Raw genomic sequence first — 24,741 nt, 5'->3', positions numbered from 1 at the left:
GGTGTCTGAGATCTAGGGACCATTATATTTATTATAATTCTCTACAAAAGAAATAAGAACATTGACCCTTCTCGTGAAATCCACCACTTTTTTCTTCTGCAAAGTACTTACAGAAATTCAGACAGAAATAACTTCCTGTTTTCACCACATATAGTGCAGAAAAAACCCTAAAACTGTGAAAAATATTATTTCATCAAAAGCTTATTATTTTCTTTATAAGGAAAACTATTCATTACTTCTAAATAAATAAAAAAACATTTAGTGCAAGTACTTTAAAGAATAAGGATGGTGGGTTAAGTAATTGGTCTTAGGGCTTAAAAAAAAAAAGCTTCAAGCATCTATAGATATTTTTTCTTCCAAAATTAAGAAATGAAGGCACTTAATTAAAAACAAAAAAACAAAAAACAAAAAGAAGAAGCTGAAGAAGAAGGGGCACTTCAATACATATTAAATTTCTCTTCCAAAGCTATGGATGGCAGATTTGGGGTTTATAGGGTTTCAATTTGTGTGTGTTTCTTGGTTTAATACATTAGTGATATAAAGTAGGGCTCAGCTTTTGACTGGTGTAGCTGCATCTCTGCAGTCTATTAGACCTCAATTATTTTTGGTGAAGATTCCTATTATCTAGATTGGTGTCTAGTAAGAAAACCTGCCAAGAGTCTTTAAGATTTTTCCTGCTTAAAAGTTGATTATATTTTTTGTTTTTATTTATTCAACAAGCGATATATTATTGAACCCTAGGGATTAAGGAAAGGTATCACATTTCAATATTGATTTTTTTATAAAAGAAATCCCTAAAATACTTCTTTGCCATCACAACTGTTTGATATTTTCTTTAAGATGATAATGAGATCGTCTTACTTTTTGACAGAAAAAATTTCAAGGACAAACAAAGCACTGTTTTGCTATGGACCAATCACTCTTTAATTTTTAATTTTTTGGAAGCACACATTCTTTTTGCATTGTGCAAGTAGTGTTTTTAGGGTTTTCCTTATTTTGCAGTATATAGACATTGGAACCCACAAAGAATAAATTTTGAAAGTTGGCGGAACCCCAGACTATGATTTGAAGATTAAATTCACAGTGGCTTAAAGTCAAGAATAACGGTTTGGTATTATCAAACTTGACATATATATAGGAGAAGCTACTTGATCATGAATGATGAAACAGAATTATTTGATTATATGTAATATCAAATATAATGTATAAACAACAACCATCTAGCTGATATATATCTCTATGGAAGTGTGTACTGAGCAAATCTCACTGTCATATATACATGTGGTCCCTTTGTCTGAGTGGATGCCTTAAAGAACCTACATATTGGACCCTCATCTAAATGGTATCTTGATATCTGTAATATCTAATCCAGCTGATCGAACTTCAGTAGCTATAGCATACACCACAACTTTGGAAGTTACATTTGCATTGCAGTGTTTTATCTAATTCAATTTCTCAGCCTACTTCTATCCTCTGGCAAGTGAAATCTAATTGCAAACCTTAAATTTTACTATTAAAACTTGTCCTTCTTTCCCATCTGGTCCACTGAAGAACAAGGGGGGAAAATGTTATAACTAACCAAGAATGTAACTTTCAATGAATACTTTGTTTTTTACTTCTGTCAAAGTTCATGTTTTTTTGTAACTAAGGATTATAAGTTTCTAACCCCTTAATCCCAAATTGGGAAAGGCTCTCCAAATAGAGAAAACATTATCCAACATCATGGAATGGAGATTGTGTGTTTGTGTCTGCATTTCCTTTTTTATTTTGTTTTTTTACAACTAGGCATGCATTCTTCAATCTCATGCTATATGGAATGCACTGATAAAGTTATTTGCGGTTGTCAAAAGTGTATGCCTCTTTCCTATTATGTTTTGGATGGTCCCCCTTGAAGCTAACTATCTACCTTGTACCATATACTGAGTAATTGAAATCTAACTAAAGAGAAGACCAACTGAGCTTACTTAATATATTATAAGATGTGATTGTTCAGTATGTGGTATGAACAATTGACAAAATTACTACTTTCTTGTCTGGCTGACGTGTCATCTCACGCGGTCGCCACTTGGCCATAAGCACACCATTCCTTTTTCTTTTTTCATTCCCATGCAACATGGAGCAGTTAAATATCGGCATCTTTTCTTTTCCCAAATTGTAATTTCTTGAAATAATTTTATTTTCTGTGAGAAAAATGTTATTTGAACTTTATGCCTTTTACCAAGCTCACTTATATTATTGAAGTGCATACTTAAGGACTTCAATGGCACTATGGCATCTACTTTCTCCCTCTTCCTCCTCCTCCTCATCTTTGCTGAAAAACAATAGCCAGAATTAATTAGCTGAATCTGCAGAAGATTGTTTGCCTGATGTAAGTTCTTTCCATGATCCTATTATTCAGGTTAAAGTATAAGGGTAGATGCATATATCAATTGTTCTCATCTGAAGTAAAAAAAAAAAGTATATTTTTTCTAGTTTCTAACAAGTTCATGTTCACCTTCTCTTGAATTAGATCTTCATGTATTATATTGGCTTGAAAAATATAGGTTTCCCTTTGCCCTAGATTTTCTTTCTTTCTTTCTTTTTTTGTTTTGGGTAAGTCATTTACCCTAGATTGAACTCACTGTTACTCTAGTTTTCATTATGGAAACTCTTAAATATGATTTGTAATAGCCAATTCAATTCAAAACATTGTTTTAGAAGAAACTCGTTTAAACCTTCTTTATTTGCTATTTTGTTACCATGTTAAACATTCTAAAGTAATTAAATAATATAAAATATCCTTAAGTATTTGCCAAAATTTTGAGATTATTGAGAGTATAGAAACATCCTCAGTACTCTTAATTTATGGGTTGGAACATGTTTTACAATTGATTTCAAAATAGACACTTTTTTTGTTGTTGTTAATCTTTATATTATAATTAAACGAATTTTTTTTGCTAAAGGCCACATGAATTGATGTAACTTATACTCTTATAGTACTTATATAAATTTTTAGGATTCATATTCGGAAAAGAGGGAAATGAATACTAATACATTGAATATTCTATTGTTGGTTTAGTCAATCCTTGCACCTCAATAATGAGAAAAGTAAGATGATTTCAAATTCAAGACAAAAAGGTATTCAAGCTAAGCAAGAGGGGGAAGGCAATGCTGAGAAGTTGTCTAAGGCAGCATCTAGCTCAAGGCAATGGTCAGGATTTAGAAATCCAAGGATTGTACGTGTCTCGCGCTCTTTTGGAGGAAAAGATAGGCACAGCAAGGTTTGCACCATAAGGGGATTGAGGGACAGACGGATTAGGCTTTCAGTGCCCACAGCAGTTCAGTTGTATGATCTTCAAGATAGACTTGGGCTTAATCAGCCGAGCAAGGTAATAGACTGGTTGCTTGATGCCACTAAACTTGATATTGATAAGCTTCCACCGCTTCCAATTCCTCAAGGATTCTCTCAATTTCATCCACAACTTTTTTCTCATGAACCAAATGCCTCTCAACCTTCTTTCATCCCTTCATTTGATGCAAATCCCACATTTATAAATGATGGGGCAGATCAATATGCTATGGAAAAATCCAAGTATTGGGATCTAGATGCTGCATTCAGACTAAAAAGCAAGGAAGTTGAAACAGGAAGATCAGCCGCCGACAAAGGCAAGTGGGTCAAAACTAACGAAGAAGTAATTCAAGAAGGAATTGGTGGTTATAGTGGACAAATTTCAGCTCAAAAGTTCTTCCCTATGGCAACTGATCGCTCTTCGAATTCCTTACCTGGCTTGCTAAACAATGCCATGGCATATAACTCCTATCATCATTCTGAGCCTTCAAGTTTATCTCTATCTCAGTTTGGAAGCCATGGACTATTTCCCTCCCAAATGAATCCACATACAAGTAATGCTATACAACTTCCGTCTTCATTACCGCTACCACCTGCGTCTCAATTATTTTTCTGTCCATCTACGACGACACCAGCACTTTTCACTCCATATTCCTCATATATTACTACCCCAATAGAGAGTGATCCAAGGCAATTCAACCATTTTCAGTTCTTGAGCTCAAGTTCACAACATGTCCTACCTCATCCTCTCATGCCACCATCTCTTCATTCAATGAGCTTGCCATTAAAATCCTTTCCAACGAATGAGAATTCCAAGCTTCCTCAATCACAAGAGGACGATGGAAGTAGAGTGGATAAGGATAACACTGGTTCTTAATGATCTTACAGTGGATTCCTCTTGTTGAACTGGTCACTACCTTGTGAATCTCTCATTTTGAAGGCTCATCGGACGTGTTCAACAATTGGCAGAAGATGATTGAGTTGCAAGATGGATGCTTTCTCCTCAATTTGTCTAAATACAAGTAAGAAACTTGCGAATACATTTATTTTTAACTACGATTTTCAGCAAATGGTGATGTGAATACGAGCAAGTTTGTAAGGATTAAGGATGACAATGCTATACAACACTGCATACTCGTGTTTGAGTGCTTATAGTTTTATATACTAAACTCAGTTTGTTAAAATTTTGAATGCTTAATTTGGACTAAGTGAAGTCGAATATAGGATTCATTTGCAAATATGCTCGATATTTATTATATGACCTAGTTAAAAAGCAGAACTTGTTTCCATTTCTTCATATCATTATCATTATATAGGGCTTGCAACTCCTGCATGCCATAGTACCAACATCAATTATAAGAAAACTATAAAAAAAAATCTAGATAAACCATGTTCAAATTATGATGATAGTAATCACATGTACTTCATCACAAATCTAATTTACATGCTAAATAAGTTGGGTAAATAGAAGAAAAAAACTCAAAAGAGAGAAGTCAGTGAAATTAATATAAACGTTAAAACGTTGATTGCCTAGATGGTGTGAGGTAAAAGGATTTCTTTCTATACTCGGAAAAAAAAAAACAAAAAAAAAACTATGAAATGTGAATTTCTAAATGTCAAAGAAAGCGGCTTAGCCACTGGTAATGAGAGATTCTAGTCAAATTGCCAAAGAGTATGTTTGGATGTAACCAGTGGCGAAGGGAGAGGAGGCCATCCCCCCATTTTCAAATTCTCTCCTCCCCCCTCATTTTATTAACAAATTTTACGTAATGGCCTCCCTTCAATTTTTGTTATAAAAAAAAAAAAGGTAAAAACACTTTTTATAAATACTAATGTCTCATTTTTTTTTCTTTTAATATTCAATTTTCTTGCCATATAAAACTCATTAACTTTGATATCATTTAAAGCATATGTTGCCAAAATTATACAAGTAAATATATTTAGTAAATCCCCCCACAAAAAAAAAAAAAAAAAACTGAGGTTATGTTTGGTAACAGTTTTTGTTTTCTATAAAAAAAAAACAAGTTTATTGTATTTTTGAAATAAAAAATATGTTTGGTTAGTGGAAATTAAAAAAATAGTTTTTTGAAGAAAAAAAAGAAGAAAATACTAATATATATTGTTATTAGGATTTGAACTCTAATGCTAACTCATTAAATAAGACAAATTCATTAAATTAAATGCGTGTTTTTATTGACTTTTGCAAATTAGAAACTGAAAACAAAATTTTGCATGTTTTCAATTACCTTCACAAATTGAATTTTGAGAATAGTTTTTGTTTTCTGTCTATTTTAGGTTGCCAAACAAGTTTTTTAGTCTCAAAAATAGAAATTTTTTTTTGAAGATATAAAATAAGGGGGGAAAAAACAGTTATCAAACATACCCTAACTCTTTCGGCCTTTTCCTATCAAATGAATTTAATTATGATTTTTATAGTTAAACGTTTAGGATATATTGTATTTTATCACCCATAAATAAATAAAATTTTTAATTTAGCATTTTTATTAGTATATTTCTTGTATATTATATTTTAGATATCTTTTTAGAAAAAATACTTTAGATGTTAAGGCATATAAAAACACATTTATTATTTAATTTATCTGTAATTAATTGATTTTTTTTGAGAAGGATGTAATTAATTGATTTGTATACCTTTTATGTTTTCTAAAACTATTATTATTATTATTATTATTATTATTATTATTATATATATACTATAATGTGTAATCTTTAATTTATTTAACAAAAAAGCCTTGATTTAATTAAAACTTTTAAATAATATTAATTATGATTGATATAATTATACAATGAGGAAAGAAAATATTTATCAAGAATTATATGAAGCTCACTTGATAAAATATCGGCGAAAACCACATTTTCGTCCTTATATTTTCATACGATTCCCACTTTGGTCCCTAACTTTTTTTCCCACAGCTTTTAGTCCCTATCTTGGAAAACGCGTCTTATTTTTGTTTCTGCCGTTACATTAAAGACTGGCAAACAACATAAGTTAAAAATATTAAAATAATGTCCACATAAACCACGTGGCTTTCCATGTCAACATCTAAATTAAAAAAAATTAAAAACAGAAATAAAAACCAAAAATTACATTAATTGAGATCTAAGTGTGTCTTGAACAAGAACAACAAGAACACAAACCTAGATTTAAGAACACAAAATTAAAATCCAAAAGTCATAAACAAAAACCCAGCAACAGATCTTCCTTCTCAACCAAACACAAAAACAACAAACACAAACCCAACAACTGATTTTTCTTGTCAACCAAACACAAAAGCAACAAACACAAAGCCAAACATCAGTTCTTCATACCCATTTCTTACTGATGTTTGTCTTGAGATCAGGAGGTTTACGCAATGTCGTAAACCTCCTTATCATGTGCTATTAGCTGAGTGAGCGGAACGTAGAACTCAGAGGTCTTGTTGTTGTTCAGCATGTAGAGTGGCTTGATCGAGTGGTTGCGGAGGTCCCAGAGGCGGATGAAGTCGCCAAAGGAGGCGAGGAGGTTAAGGTTAGGGTTAGGGTTAGGGTTAGGGTTAGAGTTTGAGGGCGAAGACGACGACGACGTGGCGATCGGGTGGAACATGAGCTTCGTCGGCAGGTACGGGTGGTCAAAGGAGAGAGAAGGGTGGAGAGGCTTGAGAGAGAGAGTCTCCGGGTTGAAGCTGAGGATGTCGACCCGGTTGTTGTAGGTCTCGATGAAGCTGGCGACGGCGATGCGGTAGTGGTGGGACCAAGTTGGGGACGGAGAGATCGCTAGGGAGTAGAGTGCATATGGGGCCTCGTGGGTTATCGAGTTTTGTTGGTGTTGGTGTTGGGATTCTTGAGTTGAATTCTCCATTACTAGTACTCCTACTGTTTTTTTGGGATTTTGTTTTCTGGGGATTTTTTTTTCCATGTATGATAACACAATTCATGTTGGTGTTGGGATTGTGTTTGTTGCTTTTGTGTTTGGTTGACAAGAAAAATCAATTGCTGGGTTTGTGTTAGTTGCTTATGTGTTTGGTTGACAAGGAAGATCTGTTGCTGGGTTTGTGTTTGTGTTTTTGGGTTTGTGATTTTTGGATTTTAATTTTGTGTTTTTAGATCTGAGTTTGTGTTCTTGTTATTGTTGTTCAAGACACACTTAGATCTCAATTAATGTAATTTTTTGTTTTTATTTTTGTTTTTATTTTTTTTAATTTAGATGCTGACGTGGAAAGCCATGTGGTTTATGTGGACATTATTTTAATATTTTTAACTTATGTTGTTTGCCACTTGTGCAATTTCCGTCTCTGAAGTAACAGCAGAGACAAAAACGAGACGCATTTTCCAGCATATGAACTAAAAGTGGTGGAAAAAAAAGTTAGGGACCAAAGTGAGAATCGCGTAAAAATGTAGGGACGAAAATGTGATTTTCGCCTAAAATATCTTATATACAAGAAAAAAAAATCATGCTAAGAACATGTTTTATATATAAATTATCAGTGTCATTTTTGTGGATTAAAAATTATTAATATATTTAGTTTGCCCATGTTGCCAAAAGCTTATTTGCTAAAAGTTGATAAAAGTATAATTATATATAGAAAATGTGAGATTTTAAAAGAGTTATATATAATTAAATAAACTAAACAGACATTCTCCAAAAATAAATAAATAAATAAATAAATAAAGAGATGAAGAAATAAGTTATTTAAAAAAAAAACATTACGATAAGAGGTTAGATTCAATAAGGATTTAAACCTCCACAAAAAAAAAAAAAAAAAAAAATACAATAAGAATTTGGTGTTAAAAATGAGATAAAGTGCACTAGGTGTGGAGCGAAACACTAATTTTTGGAGATAGAGTCCTTGGGAATAGGAGAAAATCACAATGGTGGGTGGAGGAAGCTAATGGTGAAGTTAATGATTTGTTGAGTTAGGGATTTTAATTGATGTAGCTTTTCATTGGAGGGAGAGGATATTGTGCAGGCCAGTAATACTTCTTTTTCTCTTTAAAAAAAATATAATTGTCAATGTTTTATTGGAGGGTGTAATTAAGGAGCTAAAACTAAATCTGGGTTGATTTTTCTTTTTGTTTGTGGATAATTTGATAGTTGAGGGAATGAGAATTTGAATCATAAACTTTTCCATTAGAAATATTAGAAGGTACTAATTGAGTTACAAAACTTTTAACAAATCTTGATTGAGTTTAATTTCCTAAGACAATAAGAACAATGGTCATTGGTTATGGCTAATTTCAGATCTTGCATATTAATTTTAAGTTTTAACTGAAGTAATATAATATCTAATAGCACATATCATGAGTGATTGCATATACCTAGTGAAAACTAACATGAGAAAATTCAATGACTATCTACCAACTAAATACTAAATTAATATAGAATTTAATTATCTAAGTAAAGAACGGGGTTTAGGTAATAATAGTTCAGTGATAATAACATCCTTTGTAGTTTCCTTAGTTCAAATATCATCTCCATCTCCCCCAACTATCTACCTATCTCAAAAGTTTTTCCAAAAAAAAACTAAGTTAAGGGCTTGAGGTATGAACAAAAAATTAAAAATGGTATGCAATAAGAGTAAATAAGAGATTGCATGCATATATATATATATATATATATATATATATATATATATATATATATTTTTTTTTTTTTTCTTTTGTGGTGGGACGGCTCACAACAACTTAAGGCTTATTGGGCATGGACCCCCAAATAATTTGTATGCTGTTTTTGGTTTAGCCCATAATGGGAGGTCCCAAGAGGAATTTCACTGGTGGATGGTGGTTGAAAATGGTTGTGAGGTGGTTTTATTGATAGAAATCTGATTGTCCGGGGAAGATTTCAGACAGTTGAGATGCCTTTTAGGCATCTCAAGCTGGATCACCCTTCCCAATTACTGGTTTTTGGTTCTTCTCCTGTTCCTCGTTTGGATTGGAAAGAGGGAAAGTGGAGATGAGTAAAATAGAGTTGGTCAAAAATTATCCTTAATCCAAAACTTTCCTAACATGAATAACGAGGAATAGGTTAAGAGAGAGATCAATTAAGAATTGTGAGGAGCTTGCAAATGATGCATTACTCGATGGAAAGATGCGTTGTATGAGGGAGGTGAAGCAAGGTGTGGATATTGGCGTTCATATAGGTTTTGGAGATCGATAAAAAAAGAAAAAAAAAGGTCATATATGGTTATATGGGGATGTCACACTTTTGGACCTTGGAGTCAGGCTTTGTCAGATGGATAAGAGGTTGGACAAGTATGTTTAAACTTAGTAGTGTGACAACAAGCTCCTCTTCTAAGTTGAGGCATTTTGTTATTTAAATACCAACAATTATTATGGATATGAGAAGCTTCAATGATTGCAAATAGCACTATATATATATATCAAAGCCTTGTAGATCAATTCTGCGAGATACCCACTATATTAAAGCATATGTACAATTTTTCAGTGAGTAGGTATTCTCTGTTGGCATTAATGATATCAAAGGTACATATCTCTCATTGCCTCAATTATTTCTGAGTCTGTACAGGTTGATTTATTGTCCTTGAACTTGAAGCTTGGTTTGCTAAGTACTTATCTTGGGAACTCACGTGCTTGACTTAATTATTTACTCTACAATCTAACTAAAGACTTGGGCTTAAGTAGTTGATCTACAACCAATTATGCTGCATATTTGGGTTATGGGTGTTGAAACTTAAAAACGAAGGGCTGGAATTTTTTAGTACTTCAGTTAACTATATGAAATATGACCAGCAAGGGGGGGGGGGGGGGGGGTGTATATAAATTAATATTAAATAATGTAAAAATACTCGTTTGTTACCCCAACTAATTGGGTCAAGTTCTATTTAAATTCTTGAAATTTAGAAAGTTTGGTTTCAGTCCTCATTTATTTTTAAATGCCTCTAAATTACTAATTTCGTATATGTAATATTAAAATAATTACTTATGTGATTAACAGAATGCATACATGACACTTTTTTAATAATGTGGCACTTGGACTTGGATAGGTGACATGCGGGCAAGAGACAACCACATCGTATGTCCAACCCCAAATCCCTAAATCGCTAACACAACCATTGGTCCCCAAATCCCCAAAGTTTTGAAATCGCAATTGGTCTTGCCGACCTCAACCTTTAACCCTTGTTACTCGTACACCGACCTCACGTTCCCCAACCCACCTAAGCACACTAACTAAAGGATTCTTTACGGTGGTGGTTTTATGAACACCCTAACTTGCAATATATATATATATATATATATATATATATATATATATATATATATATATATATACATATAATTATTTTTTAATTAACTTGTTTTGTCTACCCGAATCAAAAATATTGAACACCTTAACTTAAGAATCCCAAAAATTTGGGTTCAACAAAAATAAAAATAATACTAAGAACACAACAAAAAACCACAATAAGTTCACAACATTCCTAAAAGGGCTCGCCACAATCTCCAATAAATTTTTGTTGTGGCTTTTTGTTGTATCCATAGCATTATTACTCTAAAAATAATCTTGGCCCCCCAAACATATCTTCAACACCTTAAACAAACAAACAAAAAAATCGTGGGTTCCAATTAGCTCAACCGGTAAAGTCTTTAATGGTTGAATAAGAGATCTGGGATTCAATCTCAATCTACACCAAAAACTAATTTGTGTCTTGGTATGATAATAAAAAGCTATTATCAGAAATGAATGTCATAGGTATTAGGCCAAACTAAGCGCATTAAAAGAAATCCCTAATCATTTAGATTTGTAACTCGTTCAACCCATTTCATAAAAATATTATAAAAAAAAATCCCGAATTTTATTTTTCCTAAAAAAAAGGTAGCAAGTGAAATATTGTAGCCATGAGTTTTAATTTTTAGGCCAGACTAAGCGCATTAAAAAAAATCCCTAATCATTTAGATTTGTAACTCGTTCAACCCATTTCATTAAAAAAAATCCCGAATTTTATTTTTCCTAAAAAAAAGGTAGCAAGTGAAATATTGTAGCCATGAGTTTTAATTTTCTTGGCAGTATTGGCAGCCCTGCTTTCCTCGACTTTGCAATTGTAGCATTAATAATAAAGCAATCATGCCACAATTCAAAATATGAAAACTCAAAAAATGAAATTTTAAAACTTTATATTCAAATTATCTTTTTATTAGATTTTATATAATACAACTTTCTTAATACATGGCCACCTAATGTAAGCGCCATTAATTCTTTAAACTCTAGGGTTAGGCCGACAAAGTTTGTCTCCTTCCCTTCACTCTTTGGACTACAGTTGACGAAGTCAGCAATGAGAGGCGCCCAAGCTTAAGCCTGACAATGCAGGCATAACTAAGGGTGCAATTCAAAGGTTCTTCAAGCTCTTGAGCCCAATTTACTCTGAATGAATTTACGGGTATGGCCTCGTGGGGGAAAGTCACAATGAGGATTATCATTGAAACATGAGTAAAAGTTTTTTTTCTTTCTTTCTTTCTTTCTTTTATTTTCTCAACAACCAAACATATGGAAAAAGGGGCCGGGGTTACAAAAATGAGCAGAGCCTGTTTGTTTCTTGAGAAAATTGAGTGAAATGGTTATTTTCTAATTATTGTTTTCTTGTGTTTCCTCAGCAAGCAAACGAAGGAACGTCTAATGTGGTCTTCTCTTACTAAAATTTGCTATGTATGCATTTTGATAGCCACATAAGAAACGGTTCTAAAGGCACATAAACAAAAAAACAAAAAGAAAAGGATCCTTTTAAAAAATTGAGGCCGGACTATAACTTTTTTATAAAAAAAAAAAAAAAAAAAAAAATAGGGATTGAAGTTGAACATGATCCAAATTTGGGAGACCAAACTTATATTTTTGCCTAAATATAATTGACAACAAACCAGAGCCCTCCTCTATAACTAACGATCTCCTTTGGACCCTATGTGACTAATTAATAAGATATACCTAAGAAATTTCCCCAAAAAAGGGGTTGAATTTGGGCTCTTCAAGTAGTTTTCAAACTACCAATTACCTATGGATTATATAAGAAAATTACATACATTTTTCTATATTTGAGAGTTTAATAAAGAATTAATAAAATGGTTGGGACTTATAGGAGGTAATGCTCATTACATTCTATTTGCTTCAAAACATTCCTCGGTAAGAAGAACACTAATTTCTTTAATGAAAGAGAGATAAAATACTAGTTTTGTCCATATTTTGAATAAAATAAAATAAAACGTGAATTATAAAACTATATATTTTTCTCATTTCATCCTTTATGTATATAAATCATCGAAGCACTAAAATAAAATAAAAAATCATATTACATTCCAAATATTCTTTGCTTTTAAAATCTTCTAATTATTCGCTCAAAAAAAAATCTCCTAATTTTTGTGTTAGAGTACATAGGAAAGATTATATGTTCAAGTGGCCTTGTGTCATTAGTGGTATAATTAGGCATTATGAGTATATATCATGATCACTGCAGAAATTAGAAAAGATGATTATTAGCAATAATATCATAAAAATGGAAGGGATTCGTCTGTGAAAGATAATTTGTTATAGATATTGTACACAGATTTAATTACTACATTATTACAGACTAATCTGATTGTTGACTTGTCATACTATATGTATAGTACTACATCTGTACATAATTCTACATTACATACTTTATCACCACTAATTAACCATGTTAATTTAATTTTAATTCATAGTGAAAAGAATATATTGGTGGTTTCTAATTCACTTTGATATAGTCTTAAAGATAACAGATTTCACATTAATTTATTTTAAATTAACTCGCATGCATTTAGAAATAACCACCATAAAATAGACGTCATAGATTAAAATATTAATGCATCTAAAAAAAACTATATTAGATTTAAGGCAAACAATCATGCTTGCTTACTCAAATGAGATTATGTCCCATAGTTTTGGGCAGAATAAGCAGCTAGTTAGGTTTGGCATGACTTTTGGCAGCCCTATAAAAGTAGTGTTCTCTCACTCACATGCGCATGCAGCAACGCATGCCACATATTTGCAGGGAAAACCACGTGAGGAAACTAGGTTTTAGTCTCGTTTTACGCAGATCTCCCTTTGAGTTACAATTAACATCATTACATTTACCTATATATATATATGAACAGTTTATTGACCATGCATGCATACCTTTTAACTCTAAATCCCACCCTAGAAGAAATGATTACAGAGTACAGGCTACAGCCCAAAAGTTTCAGTGTTATATATTATTATTTCATAACATTACCTTAGTTTTGCCATTTTTGAGTACCTTTATATATACATATAAGAGCTAGCCCAAAGTTCAATTACCCATTATCTCAGCACTCCACAATAAGCATGTAATATTGGAAGAGTCCACTCCAAGAAGAAAAGCTTTAGAACCTGCAGTTCCTCTGAGAATGAAAAGGATGTAGCATAAACCAACAGGCAGAGAAAGACTGACTTTGAGACTTTACCTCTGTGCACTGTCTCTCAACAATGTGTCGCAAGATCCAAGAAACATTAAAATCCAGCCCAGCACTCCAGCAGTTGTTGCAGTTGGCCTGGCCTCCTTTTAAAAGTGATATCAAGCAAAATGTCTTTAGTAGCAGAAATTGTGGTCCAAATAGTGAAAAGGAAAGAAAAATAAATTTATGGCTAGGGCCGGCAGGCATATGATAAGAAGAATTAGGATCCCATGCAATACCTTAGTCATTGCACTGGGTCTGATTACACCCTCATTTTAATCACAAGATTTTTTTTTTTTAATTTTTTAATTTTTAATTAAAAATTTTCAAAAATTTTTTTTATTCAAAAGTTGAGATTGAGAGTTGTTTTTTTATTTTTTATTATAACTCTCAATCTTAGTCATTGAGAGAAATTGTGCATGATGCAGTACCTTAAGTATTGCACATGATCTCAATCTTGATAAGAAGGCGAATGTGTGCAAGCAAAAAATTAGTCCCACGCGGTTTTAAGAGCGTGGTGGGAATGAGAGACATTATCTTTTGTAATTCTAGTAAGTGTCAGTGTACTATTACCCTTGCCAATAGAAAATGAAAAAAAATTTACATCTAAACCAGTAAGGAAATTCCTCAAACCCACTATATAGTAGTTGAAAAAAAAATTCATGTGTTCTTTTAGTTACATGAGTTTTTTAATGAGCAATGCAACTTATTTAAATAATATACGTAGATTATCATATGGATCGCCATGTAGGGGATAGGAGATTCCTTTGAATTGGTTTAGATGAAAACTTTGTCCATAGATAATCCTAGTTATAAATAATGTATTGTACCGTAGCAAAGAGTATGATTTATTATTTTTTGTAAGAATTACGCACAACATTCTTTTCACATTAAGGTGGAGCATGGGATTCTATCTCCTTTTGTGAGAGAAATATTAAGAGTGAGTGGGAAATTTTATTTCCGTAATTCATTTCATGATTCAAACTAAATGCTACAAATTTAAAGGTGAATCGAGTATTATGTCATTTAAAATTTTAAATGATGTGTCACTTTGTATACAATCAAATTCCAGAAATAAAATTTGATTGGTAAAATGAAGAAGAAATTGTTTCATGAGAGAGATGTTGCATACTACGATTACACATAACATTACCTCACACTACCTTTGAGAGGGAAGGAAGCAATGACCCTTTGTTGTTGTTGATTTTTTTTCCCTCCCCTTTTCTACCTTTGTATATTCTTATAAAAATAAAATATTATATAAAAAATAAAATTAATGGCCAATTTAAAAAAAAAAAATTATTCTACATATAACCTTAGGCGGTTTGTTTAGTAGTCCCCAAAATTTCATGAAATCCATGAATTCCTAGGTTCAAAACTTCTTATCAATATCCTGGGGTCATCCCAAGGAATTTTCCATGTTGGTGTGTGTGGGATAAAGAAATTACACATATCTATATTATTATTTGATTTGAACCTATATATGACGATGTATGTCTAGTCCATATCCATGTCCATGATGGTTTCTAGTCCACACACACACACACACAGGGATTGGCCTAATAATTTTTAAGGTCTCATGACATTATGAGATTTATGAAATCCTAAGATTGAAACCTTTAACCAATGGTCCAAAGAATTGACCTATGTAATTTATTGGTGTGTGTGGGATAAGGGACTATACTTTTTCACCCAAAAAAATATCCATTTTAGAGATAGGGATTTTTATTATTATTTATTTATAAGAAACAATTGCAATTTTGTGGTTAGAAGTTAATTAGAAATCTTTATTGGATTTTTCATTTACGAAAAAGAATTTGTATTTTTATATTATTATTATTATATTGAATTATATATATATATATATATATATATATATATATATATATATATATATATATATATATATATATATATACACTGTAAAATGACGTTTATTATTTAAATTTCATAAATTTCAAAACTATTAGTATTGTGTGACTATGTAGTCTCTAATTTATTTAACAAAAAATCTTGATCTAAAATATTTAAAGATATTAATTGTGATCAATATGATTTGAAAGATAGTTAACAATTTACAAACTGACTGATGGAGAAATTTATTTTAGTTATGTAAATATTTTTTTGTTATATATGAGAAAATAACATATGTTTTTTTAGAGAGAGTTGAGAGAGTTTTTAACCTATGACGTCTGCTCCTAATAACATATATTATAGAGACATGCTTTATATATAAGTACCATATAAAAATAATTAATATGTTATTTTTTAGATTTAAGACTTCTTGATATATTTAATTGGCTTCCTCTAAAAAAAAATGGCTCCTCCATTGCATACCACCATCTACTACTCTGGAACACTTAAGCTTAACCCTTTAAAATTTCAAATTAAATATCCAATCTATACAATTCATTTCAACTCGTTTCAATTGGTATCAAAATATGAGAAAAAAATAAAGAGACTTGTAGCTTAATTGGTACCTCATAGTGTTTCCAACCAAAACGTTTAGATATCAACCCCCCATCAAGAAGATAATTACATTTCAATTGAAGCTATATAAGTGTTTTCTAATTGAGAATATATATGTTCTTTCTAAATATAATGAATAATTAGAAAAAATAATTTGTTTACATATATAATGTGAACTCCTAGATGGTATATTGATTCTAATTGAGATAAAAATACCATATTTTGAACTTTGAATCCTAGTATAAAATTCATGGAAGCCCCTATACAAGGTTTTATGAAGAAAAAAAGAAAAACAAAAAGTCCCATTCCCACGCAGGATTAAGAGCGTGGAAGAGCTTATCTCTTAGATTCTAGAATGGGCTGGCATGCTAATAGGTAGTCCTACAAAGTTTATGGTAATGGGCATTGGTGGTCCTGTACTACTACCCTGCTACTACATAAAAGGGATCACATGTGATTTATGTCAAACTAAAGGGTGGCGATGTTTTTCAAGAAGTTTAGTAATTTTTGAAGTTCGTGCATTCAATTTAGAGCATGTTTGGTCGGAGAGATGAAAAAAATGAGAGGATAGAAAATTGTGGGAGGATAAAAAAGTAAGAGGATATAAAAAATTTAGTTATCTCTCATTTGTGTTTTGTTGGAGGGGTAGAAAAGCAGAGGGAGGAAAAACTTTTTTGTTTGGTTGAGATGAAAAATGAGAGAGTGAAAAATGAAGTTGGTATAAATTTACCATTATGCCCTTACTAAATATAAGCAAAAAGTAAAACATTTTTTAATAAAAAAAAAATATGTATGGACACTTCAATTTTTTTATATATATAAAATATGCAGATGCAAAAAGAATTTAAATCCCAAACTAGAACCAACATATTATGCGTAAGAAATAGAAGACCTTTATCCAAAAAAATAAAAAAGGGAGAAAAGAAAAAAATGAGAAAAGTACAAAAAGTTGGTTAGTGGCAATTTTGTCATTCATCAACAATAGGCACAATCGTGTCTGTTTTCTCTCCATTTCGAAGAGACAATTTTTTTGTGAGCCCGCATGGAAAATGCTTGGGCGCCACCCAAAAATTTTCTCTCCTTCTCTCCTTACCAAACAACACCCACTTCTATTTTCTCTCTTATATTTTTCATCCACCCTATTTTACTTTCAACCAAACACTCCCTTAAGGTGACCTTTTGGAATTATGTCTAATAGGGTTTCTCTCATCTCTTATCTTTCGTATGTCAATTAAAATCTATTGACACAAATTATGGGAAGTCATATTATCATGGTTTTAAAAATCGGATTGCATCGATCAGTACTAAACCCTCAACTGGTCCAATAAAAACTGTAAAAACCGGTAGTTCAATTGTAATATAAATCGTTGGTTTAATTGGTGAAAATTAAAAACCAAATCATTTTCCGATTCTTTGACCATCCAGATTTTTAAAATCATACATATTATTGATACTTTTTTGTTGTTGTTGTGGAGGTGGTTTGCATAGAGTTTCAAACACTACTAGGGTTTGTAATTGAACCAATAAATATATGAGTTTTATTCTATTTTAATTGTGGTAAAGGCTTCGGCTTCAAAAAAATAAAAATAAATAAACAATATGAAAGAGTATCTGAAACAATATGAAAGAGTTCAACAACAATTTCGGCTCAAGAACCCAAAAATAAAAGCGAGTCCAATAAAATGCAAATCTCTTCAGAAATAGGCTTGAAACGTATATGGGTCACATTGGAGCCCAGTTAGGTTCGAGTCAATATGGCGCCGAAGTGAAAATAAAGTTCAAAACAATAATGAGCCCCCGACGAGGATCGAACTCGTGACCTTTCGCTTACGAAGCGAACGCACTACCACTATGCTACGGAGGCTTCAATTGTCATAACCGAGCCATAAATATATTATAACACTACACCCTTCCTTGACTTTTTCTCACCCATGACCCAGGGAAACTATTCCCTGCTGAACTCAATATCGAAAAGGCAAACGTTGGAACTTGGAAATCACATTATTAAAAAAAATAAAAAATCAGTTAATTCCAAATCAAGTTTTTCCTGATTTGTATTTTCTTTCTTTGTATTTACTATTTACCTTAAAATTTTCTCCATTATAGCAAACTCTTGTAGTCACTAAGAGCATCCACAGCAGTGGAGCTAAAAATTTAACTTTTTAGCTCCACCAAAAGTTACTTTATCTATTTTACCTATTCACTTTACAAAACATGCTGCAGCAGTGGATCTATTTTAGCTTTTAACACAATAAAATAATATAAACATCACAATAAAATAATATATCCACTACAATAAAATAATATATTCATTACAATAAACAACCATCACAACTACCCGCAACCGCTACCATCGACTCTTCCACCGCCACCGCAATCGCTACCGCCACCGCTACCGCTGCCGCCACCGCCGCCGCTGCCACCGCCGCTGCCACCGCCGCCGCTGCCACCACCGCCGCAGCTACCGCCACCGCCGCAGCTACCGCCGCCGATTCTTCCACCACCGCAACTGCCACCGCCACCGCAGTCGCTACCGCCGCAGCCACCGCTACCACTACCACCAACACCGATTCTTCCACCACCGCGGCTGCCGCCGCCACCAACCCTTCCACCACCGCCCAAATTATACTTATACATTTTTGTTTTTTTACTAAAACAATTTCTCAATCATCATGATAACGTAACAATAATATTTTATTTTAACTCCAAATTATATATATACAAAACTCAAACTAAATTATGAAATAGAGGAACTTTATAATAAAACATATAAAATAAAACACATATTGTAGCTGGAACAATGTAGTCCATAGATTACTCACATACATAACTCAAACTAAATTACAATAAAACTCACACACTCGCACAAGTTCCTACGACTCGCCATGCAATTGCCATAAATGTTCAACAAGGTCCTTCTGGAGTTGAAAATGAATGTCTCGGTCTCTAATGCGTCCATACCTCTCAATGCATGACAGAAATTCATCATTTTGTTCATGTAACACTTGCATAGGAGGATTATCCACTCCATCAATTTGTTCATAATCCAAATTTACCACTTCATTATCATCCCGTTCATCTTCAACAATCATGTTATGGAGAATTATACACGCTTTCATGATCTTTTGGAGTGTTTCAAGATGGAAAAAGCGTGCGGTGTCCACGGACAATTGCGAAACGTGCTTGAAGCACTCCAAATGCACGCTCAACATCCTTCCTATGCGCCTCTTGGGTTGCTGCAAATAATTTTCGCTTAGGTCCTTGTGGAGATGGGATTGTTTTCACAAATGTTGCCCACTTTGGATATATGCCATCAGCAAGGTAATATCCCATTGTGTAGTCATGACCATTGATTGAGTAATGTACCTCAGACCACGTCCTTCAAGTTCATTAAATACATGAGACCGCTCTAACACATTAATATCATTATTTGACCCAGGTAACCCAAAAAATGCATGCCATATCCAAAGATCATATGATGCTACTGCCTCCAAAACAATAGTAGGCTCACGAATATGACCACAATATTGACCTTTCCATGCAGATGGACAATTTTTCCACTTCCAATGCATGCAATCAATTGAACCTAACATACCTGGAAAACCTCGGCGTTTGCCATGAGCTACGCAGCTAGCAATGTCTTCATTGTTTGGCTTTCTTAAGTATTCCTCAGAGAAAACATCAATTACCGCAGTAACAAATTTTTTCAAACTTTCTAATGCAGTAGTTTCTCCAATCCGCACATATTCATCTAGCAAATCCCCCGATACTCCATACGCAAGCATTCTAAGTGCAGCAGTTATCTTTTGTAATGAAGATAAACCAAGTTTGTTGGCACTATTTCTTTTTTGGACAAAGTAAGAGTCATGAGCTTCTACCTTAGATTGAATACGGAGAAAAAGAGAACGCTTCATCCGAAATCTCCTACGAAATAAAGCGGGTGGATATACTGGCGTGGGAGCAAAGTAATCAAGAAAAAGCCTCTCATGACCTGCCAAATGATTACGTCGAATAGAGCGACGACGTTTAGGTTGTGATGTTTCCATAACATGTTCTTCGATTATCTCATCCTCATCTGAGTCATCAAGAAGCAACTTGTACAACAAAGAGCGATTCATGGATGCAACCTTCAAGACAATTGAAAAACAATTATTACTATAGATGCATGATTAAAAAGTCAAGTGACATATTGAATATAACAAATTTACGCATAAGCCACAACAAATTGAATATAACCAAAATACTACAAAATACTTTAAATTTTACTTGCTCTATCAAAGCATCAGCAGCAACAACAACAATTCAGCAAAACAACAACAACTTGCTCTCATTTCTATCAAAGCAAAACAAGATAAACAATAAATTTAAAGGTTTACTACCAAAATACTATAAATTTTAAGGCACTACAAAATACTACCAAAATACCATAAATTTAAAAGTTTACTACCAAAATACTTAAAGGCCTACAACCAAAATACTTAAAGGCTTACATAAGCCACTACAAAATACATAAAGGCCTAAGCTACATCCAAAATACAATCAAACCCATTAATTACGTGAACTTCGTTTTGCCATGATTTCCTCTTGGAGTTGTTCATAAAAAGCTTTTTGTGCTCCGGTCAAGCCACTTGTATCTTTTATCATGATTCTCTCCTCCTCTAACATATATTGCATCTCAAATTTTTTCTTCTCAATCATGACTTTTTCCTTCTCAATCTTAAGTTTTTCTTCACTTCTTTCCTTCTCAATTGTAAGTTTTTCCCTCTCAATAAGCATTTTCCTCTTCCAATCGAGTTGCATCCTCAATAAATTTCATTTTCTTAATCAAATATTCACTTGTATCTTTTCCGGTGGCTTTGTTCCTTCGGTTGGCTTTTTCGGCCTTCTTACCAATTGGCTTCTCAAAATTGCAACCGTCACCAAGTCCGGACCCACAATCCCCTTCGCCCCCTTCGCCAATAGATGTTGACTCTGGAGTTGGAGGCACGGATGCTCTTGATCTTCCATTAAGATTGGCAAACTTTGGTTGGTCCTTTAACATGAGCCAACAATGCTCAAGAAGAAAGGGTTTTTGGTGTATCTCCAAAAACAAAGCCTTCGCATTGGTAATCTAATATATATATATATAACATGATTAGAATCTTCAAACTATTGATAAATGGGTATGTTAACACTAATGCAATACAATTTATACCTGATCTTGTTCGGTTATACCACTTTTATGAAGTGCGTTAACTTTAGCCATGCACTCCGCAAACTTATTTGTCCTTTCACTGATCAATCCCCAACGACTTAACAAGGAGGTAATAGTACGTGTGCTACCGGATTTATTGTACTGCGTGAAGTATTCCCAAACTTTTTGACGAAATGTAGCTTGTGTTTGTTCATTACTGCTTACGGGATCAACACTAGTATTAAGCCATGCTGACACTAAGAGTTGATCTTCCTCTACACTAAAGTTAGCGCCCCGTTTTCCTTTTGTAGATGAGGCATTCTCAACTTCAGGTGGAGAATCAGAAACTGACACAGGAGTATTTTGAGATGTTCCTAAAATTTCTATATCCCCATTCATGATATCCGTGTAATATGGTAGGTCCCTACATGACTCCATGTCTCTACGTGACTACATAAAATTAGACAAAAAATAAAATTGTAAACAAACTCTAAACATTATAATAAATAAAAGATAATAACAACAATAGCAAATACCAAATTCTAATGTTAATAAAACAATACTCGTAGTAAATAAACTAAATTACTAATTGCTATTATTTCTCACATCACTTAGTTGTTTGCTCCTATTATTTCTCATCATCAAACTTCTTCTAGTGTTACCATTATGGACACCAACTATAAAAACACACATCTACTTCATAAAAAAAACCACTCTTACAATTAGTTCAATGGACCAATAATTCCAAATACATGTACGTATCATAACATTATTAATTATCCTTCCCTTTGGTCAAACAAAAAACAAAAAGGGTTTTCCATTGGTGAACTCAGAATGAATTGGGTCGTGAGTACATACCTAAAGTTTGAACAAATAGGAAAGTATTAAAATTAAGAGATTAAATTCAATAAGAAGACTTATGTATTCACCATGCAATAATACTGTCTATGCCACGTTAGATTTTTACTAATAATTGCACATAACAGTCAAATATATATATATATATATATATATATATATATATATATAATATAATATGCAATTTTATTACCCTGCATATACACAGAAAATATTGTTTTTCTTCTTCTTCGGTGAGTACAAATTTTGTTTTTATTTTCGGAGTACTCTTTCTTCCAGATAATATAGTTATGAAATAAAAAAATAAAAGGCTCATTGAATTTAATGCAACCATGGCTTTGATGTTATAGATGCCTAGAAATTATGAAGGGGTTGATTTTTATGGTACATTTATGGAGTCTCAGTCACCTCAAATTTGGATGGGATTTGGAACATTTGTGCCGTTTTGTGCTCGGAAAATGCTTGCACAAATTTTTTTTTTTTTAAAAAAATCTGTGGCACGAAAATTTTCAGCCATTTTACACATTCCTATGTTTTTGTAGGCTCGATGAAGTTCCATCTCAAAATCAAAAAGGAGATGTGCAAATGAAATCAATGTAAAATTTGTGTACTTGAACAAAAATGTTTATACCTAAACAAAGAAAATTCCATATACGGAAATTACCACCTGCACACTTAAAATTCCCAATACATTTCATCACAAATACATTCAAATCCAACACATTCGTACACACGTAAAATTCCATACACAGAAAATTACCTCGCATTACGTAAAATTCCCAATTCATTCTCATTCAATACAAATACGTTTCGTCAATTCACAAATGTTCAACCGACTCCGAAGTGAAACAGAGGGCCGATCGGCGTGAGTAAAGAGAGCCGATCGCGGTGAGCCGAGAGGGCCATCGGCGCAGCCGAGGTAAAGTGGCCGATCGGCGGTAAGCTTGAGTGCTTGGACGGCGTGGGTCTCGAGGCCGAGAGGGTTGATCGGCGTGGGTCTCCTTTGATGGTGGGTTCTTACCAGTGGAACGGTGACGTTGAAGACGGCAAGGCCGGCGGCGGCGAGCTTGAGAGAGTTGAGAGCTTGGACGGCCGTGGCCGAGGTTGATCGGCGGGCGGCTTGAGAGAGAGCCGGGACGGCGTGGGGGGCAGAGGGAAGAGAGAAGACGGCGTCGGCGGCGGAGTGACTACAGCGAGAAGACGGCGTCGGCGGCGGAGTGACTGAAGCGAGAAGACGGCGTCGGTGGCTTTGTTCCTTCGGCGGCGGTGGCGGTGAGCTCAGAGAGGGACTGTGAAGAGAAACTGAAGGAGAGAGTTCCGGAGGAGAGTATGAAGAAAAAAGAGTTCAGCGTGTGAAATGAAAAAGGCAAAGGAGTGAGGAATTGTTTTTTAATCAAAAGCAGAATAAAATAGTATTTTTTTTTATAACTTTCAGCTACAGTGCTCATGTAGTGATACATGAGCACTGTAGCGCAAAGCTAAAAAAATTTAGCTTTGCCTCCACTGCTGTGTATGGCTTTTTGTGGTTTGAGTGGAGCTAAAATAGCAATATAGCTATTTAGCTCCACTGCTGTGAATGCTCTAAGACTTTGATTAATTATCATCCACAATTTTGAAAAAAGGTTTGTAGTCTTAAGTCTTAACGTTAATTTTTCCCATAAAACGCATTGCAATTTTTTTTTCTTCTTTTTTTGACACATTATGGCATTGCAATATTTTGAAGATGTATGACAAATTTCCAATTTTGGATAAGTATTTAAAAAATTTCCAATTAGCCATGTAGCTACAAATATTGATATAATGATGTAACATATGTACAATGACAAGGCCAAAAGATGTGATTCAAATATGATAATAAAAGAGATAATGACAATTATCAAATCTTGAATAATGCGTGGAGACAAGTGTTATTGAAGTGCAAGGAAAAGATGTCACATGAAGAGGAAGAATTGTCAATAACTACTAGTATCCATCGATAACCATCAAAGACTCAAGTATAAATAGAGGACTCATAACTCATTTTCCATAACTCAAACTCAATTCTCATAATTCATATCACTAACTCTACTTTTTCACTTATTCTAGAAAATATTTGTTTGGTTTCATATCTTGGATGCATATCTCATGTCTAAAACTCAAGTAATGACTGTAATGCATAAAGTGGTGGGGCCCACTTAAAGAAGAGAAGTTACTTGAAAAGGAAAAAAAAAAAAAAGTAAAGAGTTAGCTTCCAATGATCATACATTAGTTTGATATGACAATACACTGATGTGAACCCAATATGATAGAGTTATTTACAATAGTGTCATTGTAACTCAAAATTTGAAAACATCCAAATTTTGTTTTTAATTTCTGTAACTCAAACTCAAAATTTTGAGTTGAGTTATTGAAACTCAATTCAAAAATAAATCCAAACAATTTGATTTTCGGTGGGCTCATTTTTTTGAGTTTTGGGTGGTCAAAACTGAGTTAT

General features: G+C 33.2%; 3 protein-coding genes and 1 non-coding gene across 4 annotated transcripts; 1 reads left to right on the top strand and 3 right to left on the bottom strand.

Annotated features, from left to right (window-relative positions):
• The first annotated feature begins 2,226 nt into the window (after window positions 1-2,226).
• LOC142631089 (transcription factor TCP5) lies at window positions 2,227-4,566 on the top strand. Its single transcript, XM_075805165.1, has 2 exons — window positions 2,227-2,368; window positions 3,059-4,566. The coding sequence occupies exon 2, from the start codon at window positions 3,093-3,095 to the stop codon at window positions 4,203-4,205; it is 1,113 nt and encodes a 370-aa protein (XP_075661280.1). The 5' UTR covers window positions 2,227-2,368; window positions 3,059-3,092; the 3' UTR covers window positions 4,206-4,566.
• Window positions 4,567-6,695: 2,129 nt separating this feature from the next.
• On the bottom strand, window positions 6,696-7,187 carry LOC142632769 (protein TRANSPARENT TESTA GLABRA 1-like). Its single transcript, XM_075807113.1, has one exon. It carries the CDS (start codon window positions 7,185-7,187, stop codon window positions 6,696-6,698), a length of 492 nt encoding a protein of 163 aa, XP_075663228.1.
• Window positions 7,188-18,029: 10,842 nt separating this feature from the next.
• TRNAT-CGU (transfer RNA threonine (anticodon CGU)) lies at window positions 18,030-18,101 on the bottom strand. The gene has a single exon. It is a non-coding gene; the product is annotated as a tRNA-Thr (tRNA).
• Window positions 18,102-19,518: 1,417 nt separating this feature from the next.
• Window positions 19,519-20,355, bottom strand: LOC142632768 (uncharacterized). Its single transcript, XM_075807112.1, has one exon. The coding sequence runs from the start codon at window positions 20,353-20,355 to the stop codon at window positions 19,519-19,521; it is 837 nt and encodes a 278-aa protein (XP_075663227.1).
• Window positions 20,356-24,741: the final 4,386 nt, after the last annotated feature.

The sequence above is a fragment of the Castanea sativa genome, chromosome 4 (assembly GCF_040712315.1).
Source record: "Castanea sativa cultivar Marrone di Chiusa Pesio chromosome 4, ASM4071231v1".
In the NCBI taxonomy this organism is placed as follows: Eukaryota; Viridiplantae; Streptophyta; class Magnoliopsida; order Fagales; family Fagaceae; genus Castanea; species Castanea sativa.
This window is presented reverse-complemented; position numbering and strand designations above follow the sequence as displayed.

Coding starts and splice junctions, on each gene's coding strand:
- LOC142631089 (XM_075805165.1), top strand. CDS start 3,093: ATGATTTCAAATTCAAGACAAAAAGGTATTCAAGCTAAGCAAGAGGGG.
- LOC142632769 (XM_075807113.1), bottom strand. CDS start 7,187: ATGGAGAATTCAACTCAAGAATCCCAACACCAACACCAACAAAACTCG.
- LOC142632768 (XM_075807112.1), bottom strand. CDS start 20,355: ATGAATCGCTCTTTGTTGTACAAGTTGCTTCTTGATGACTCAGATGAG.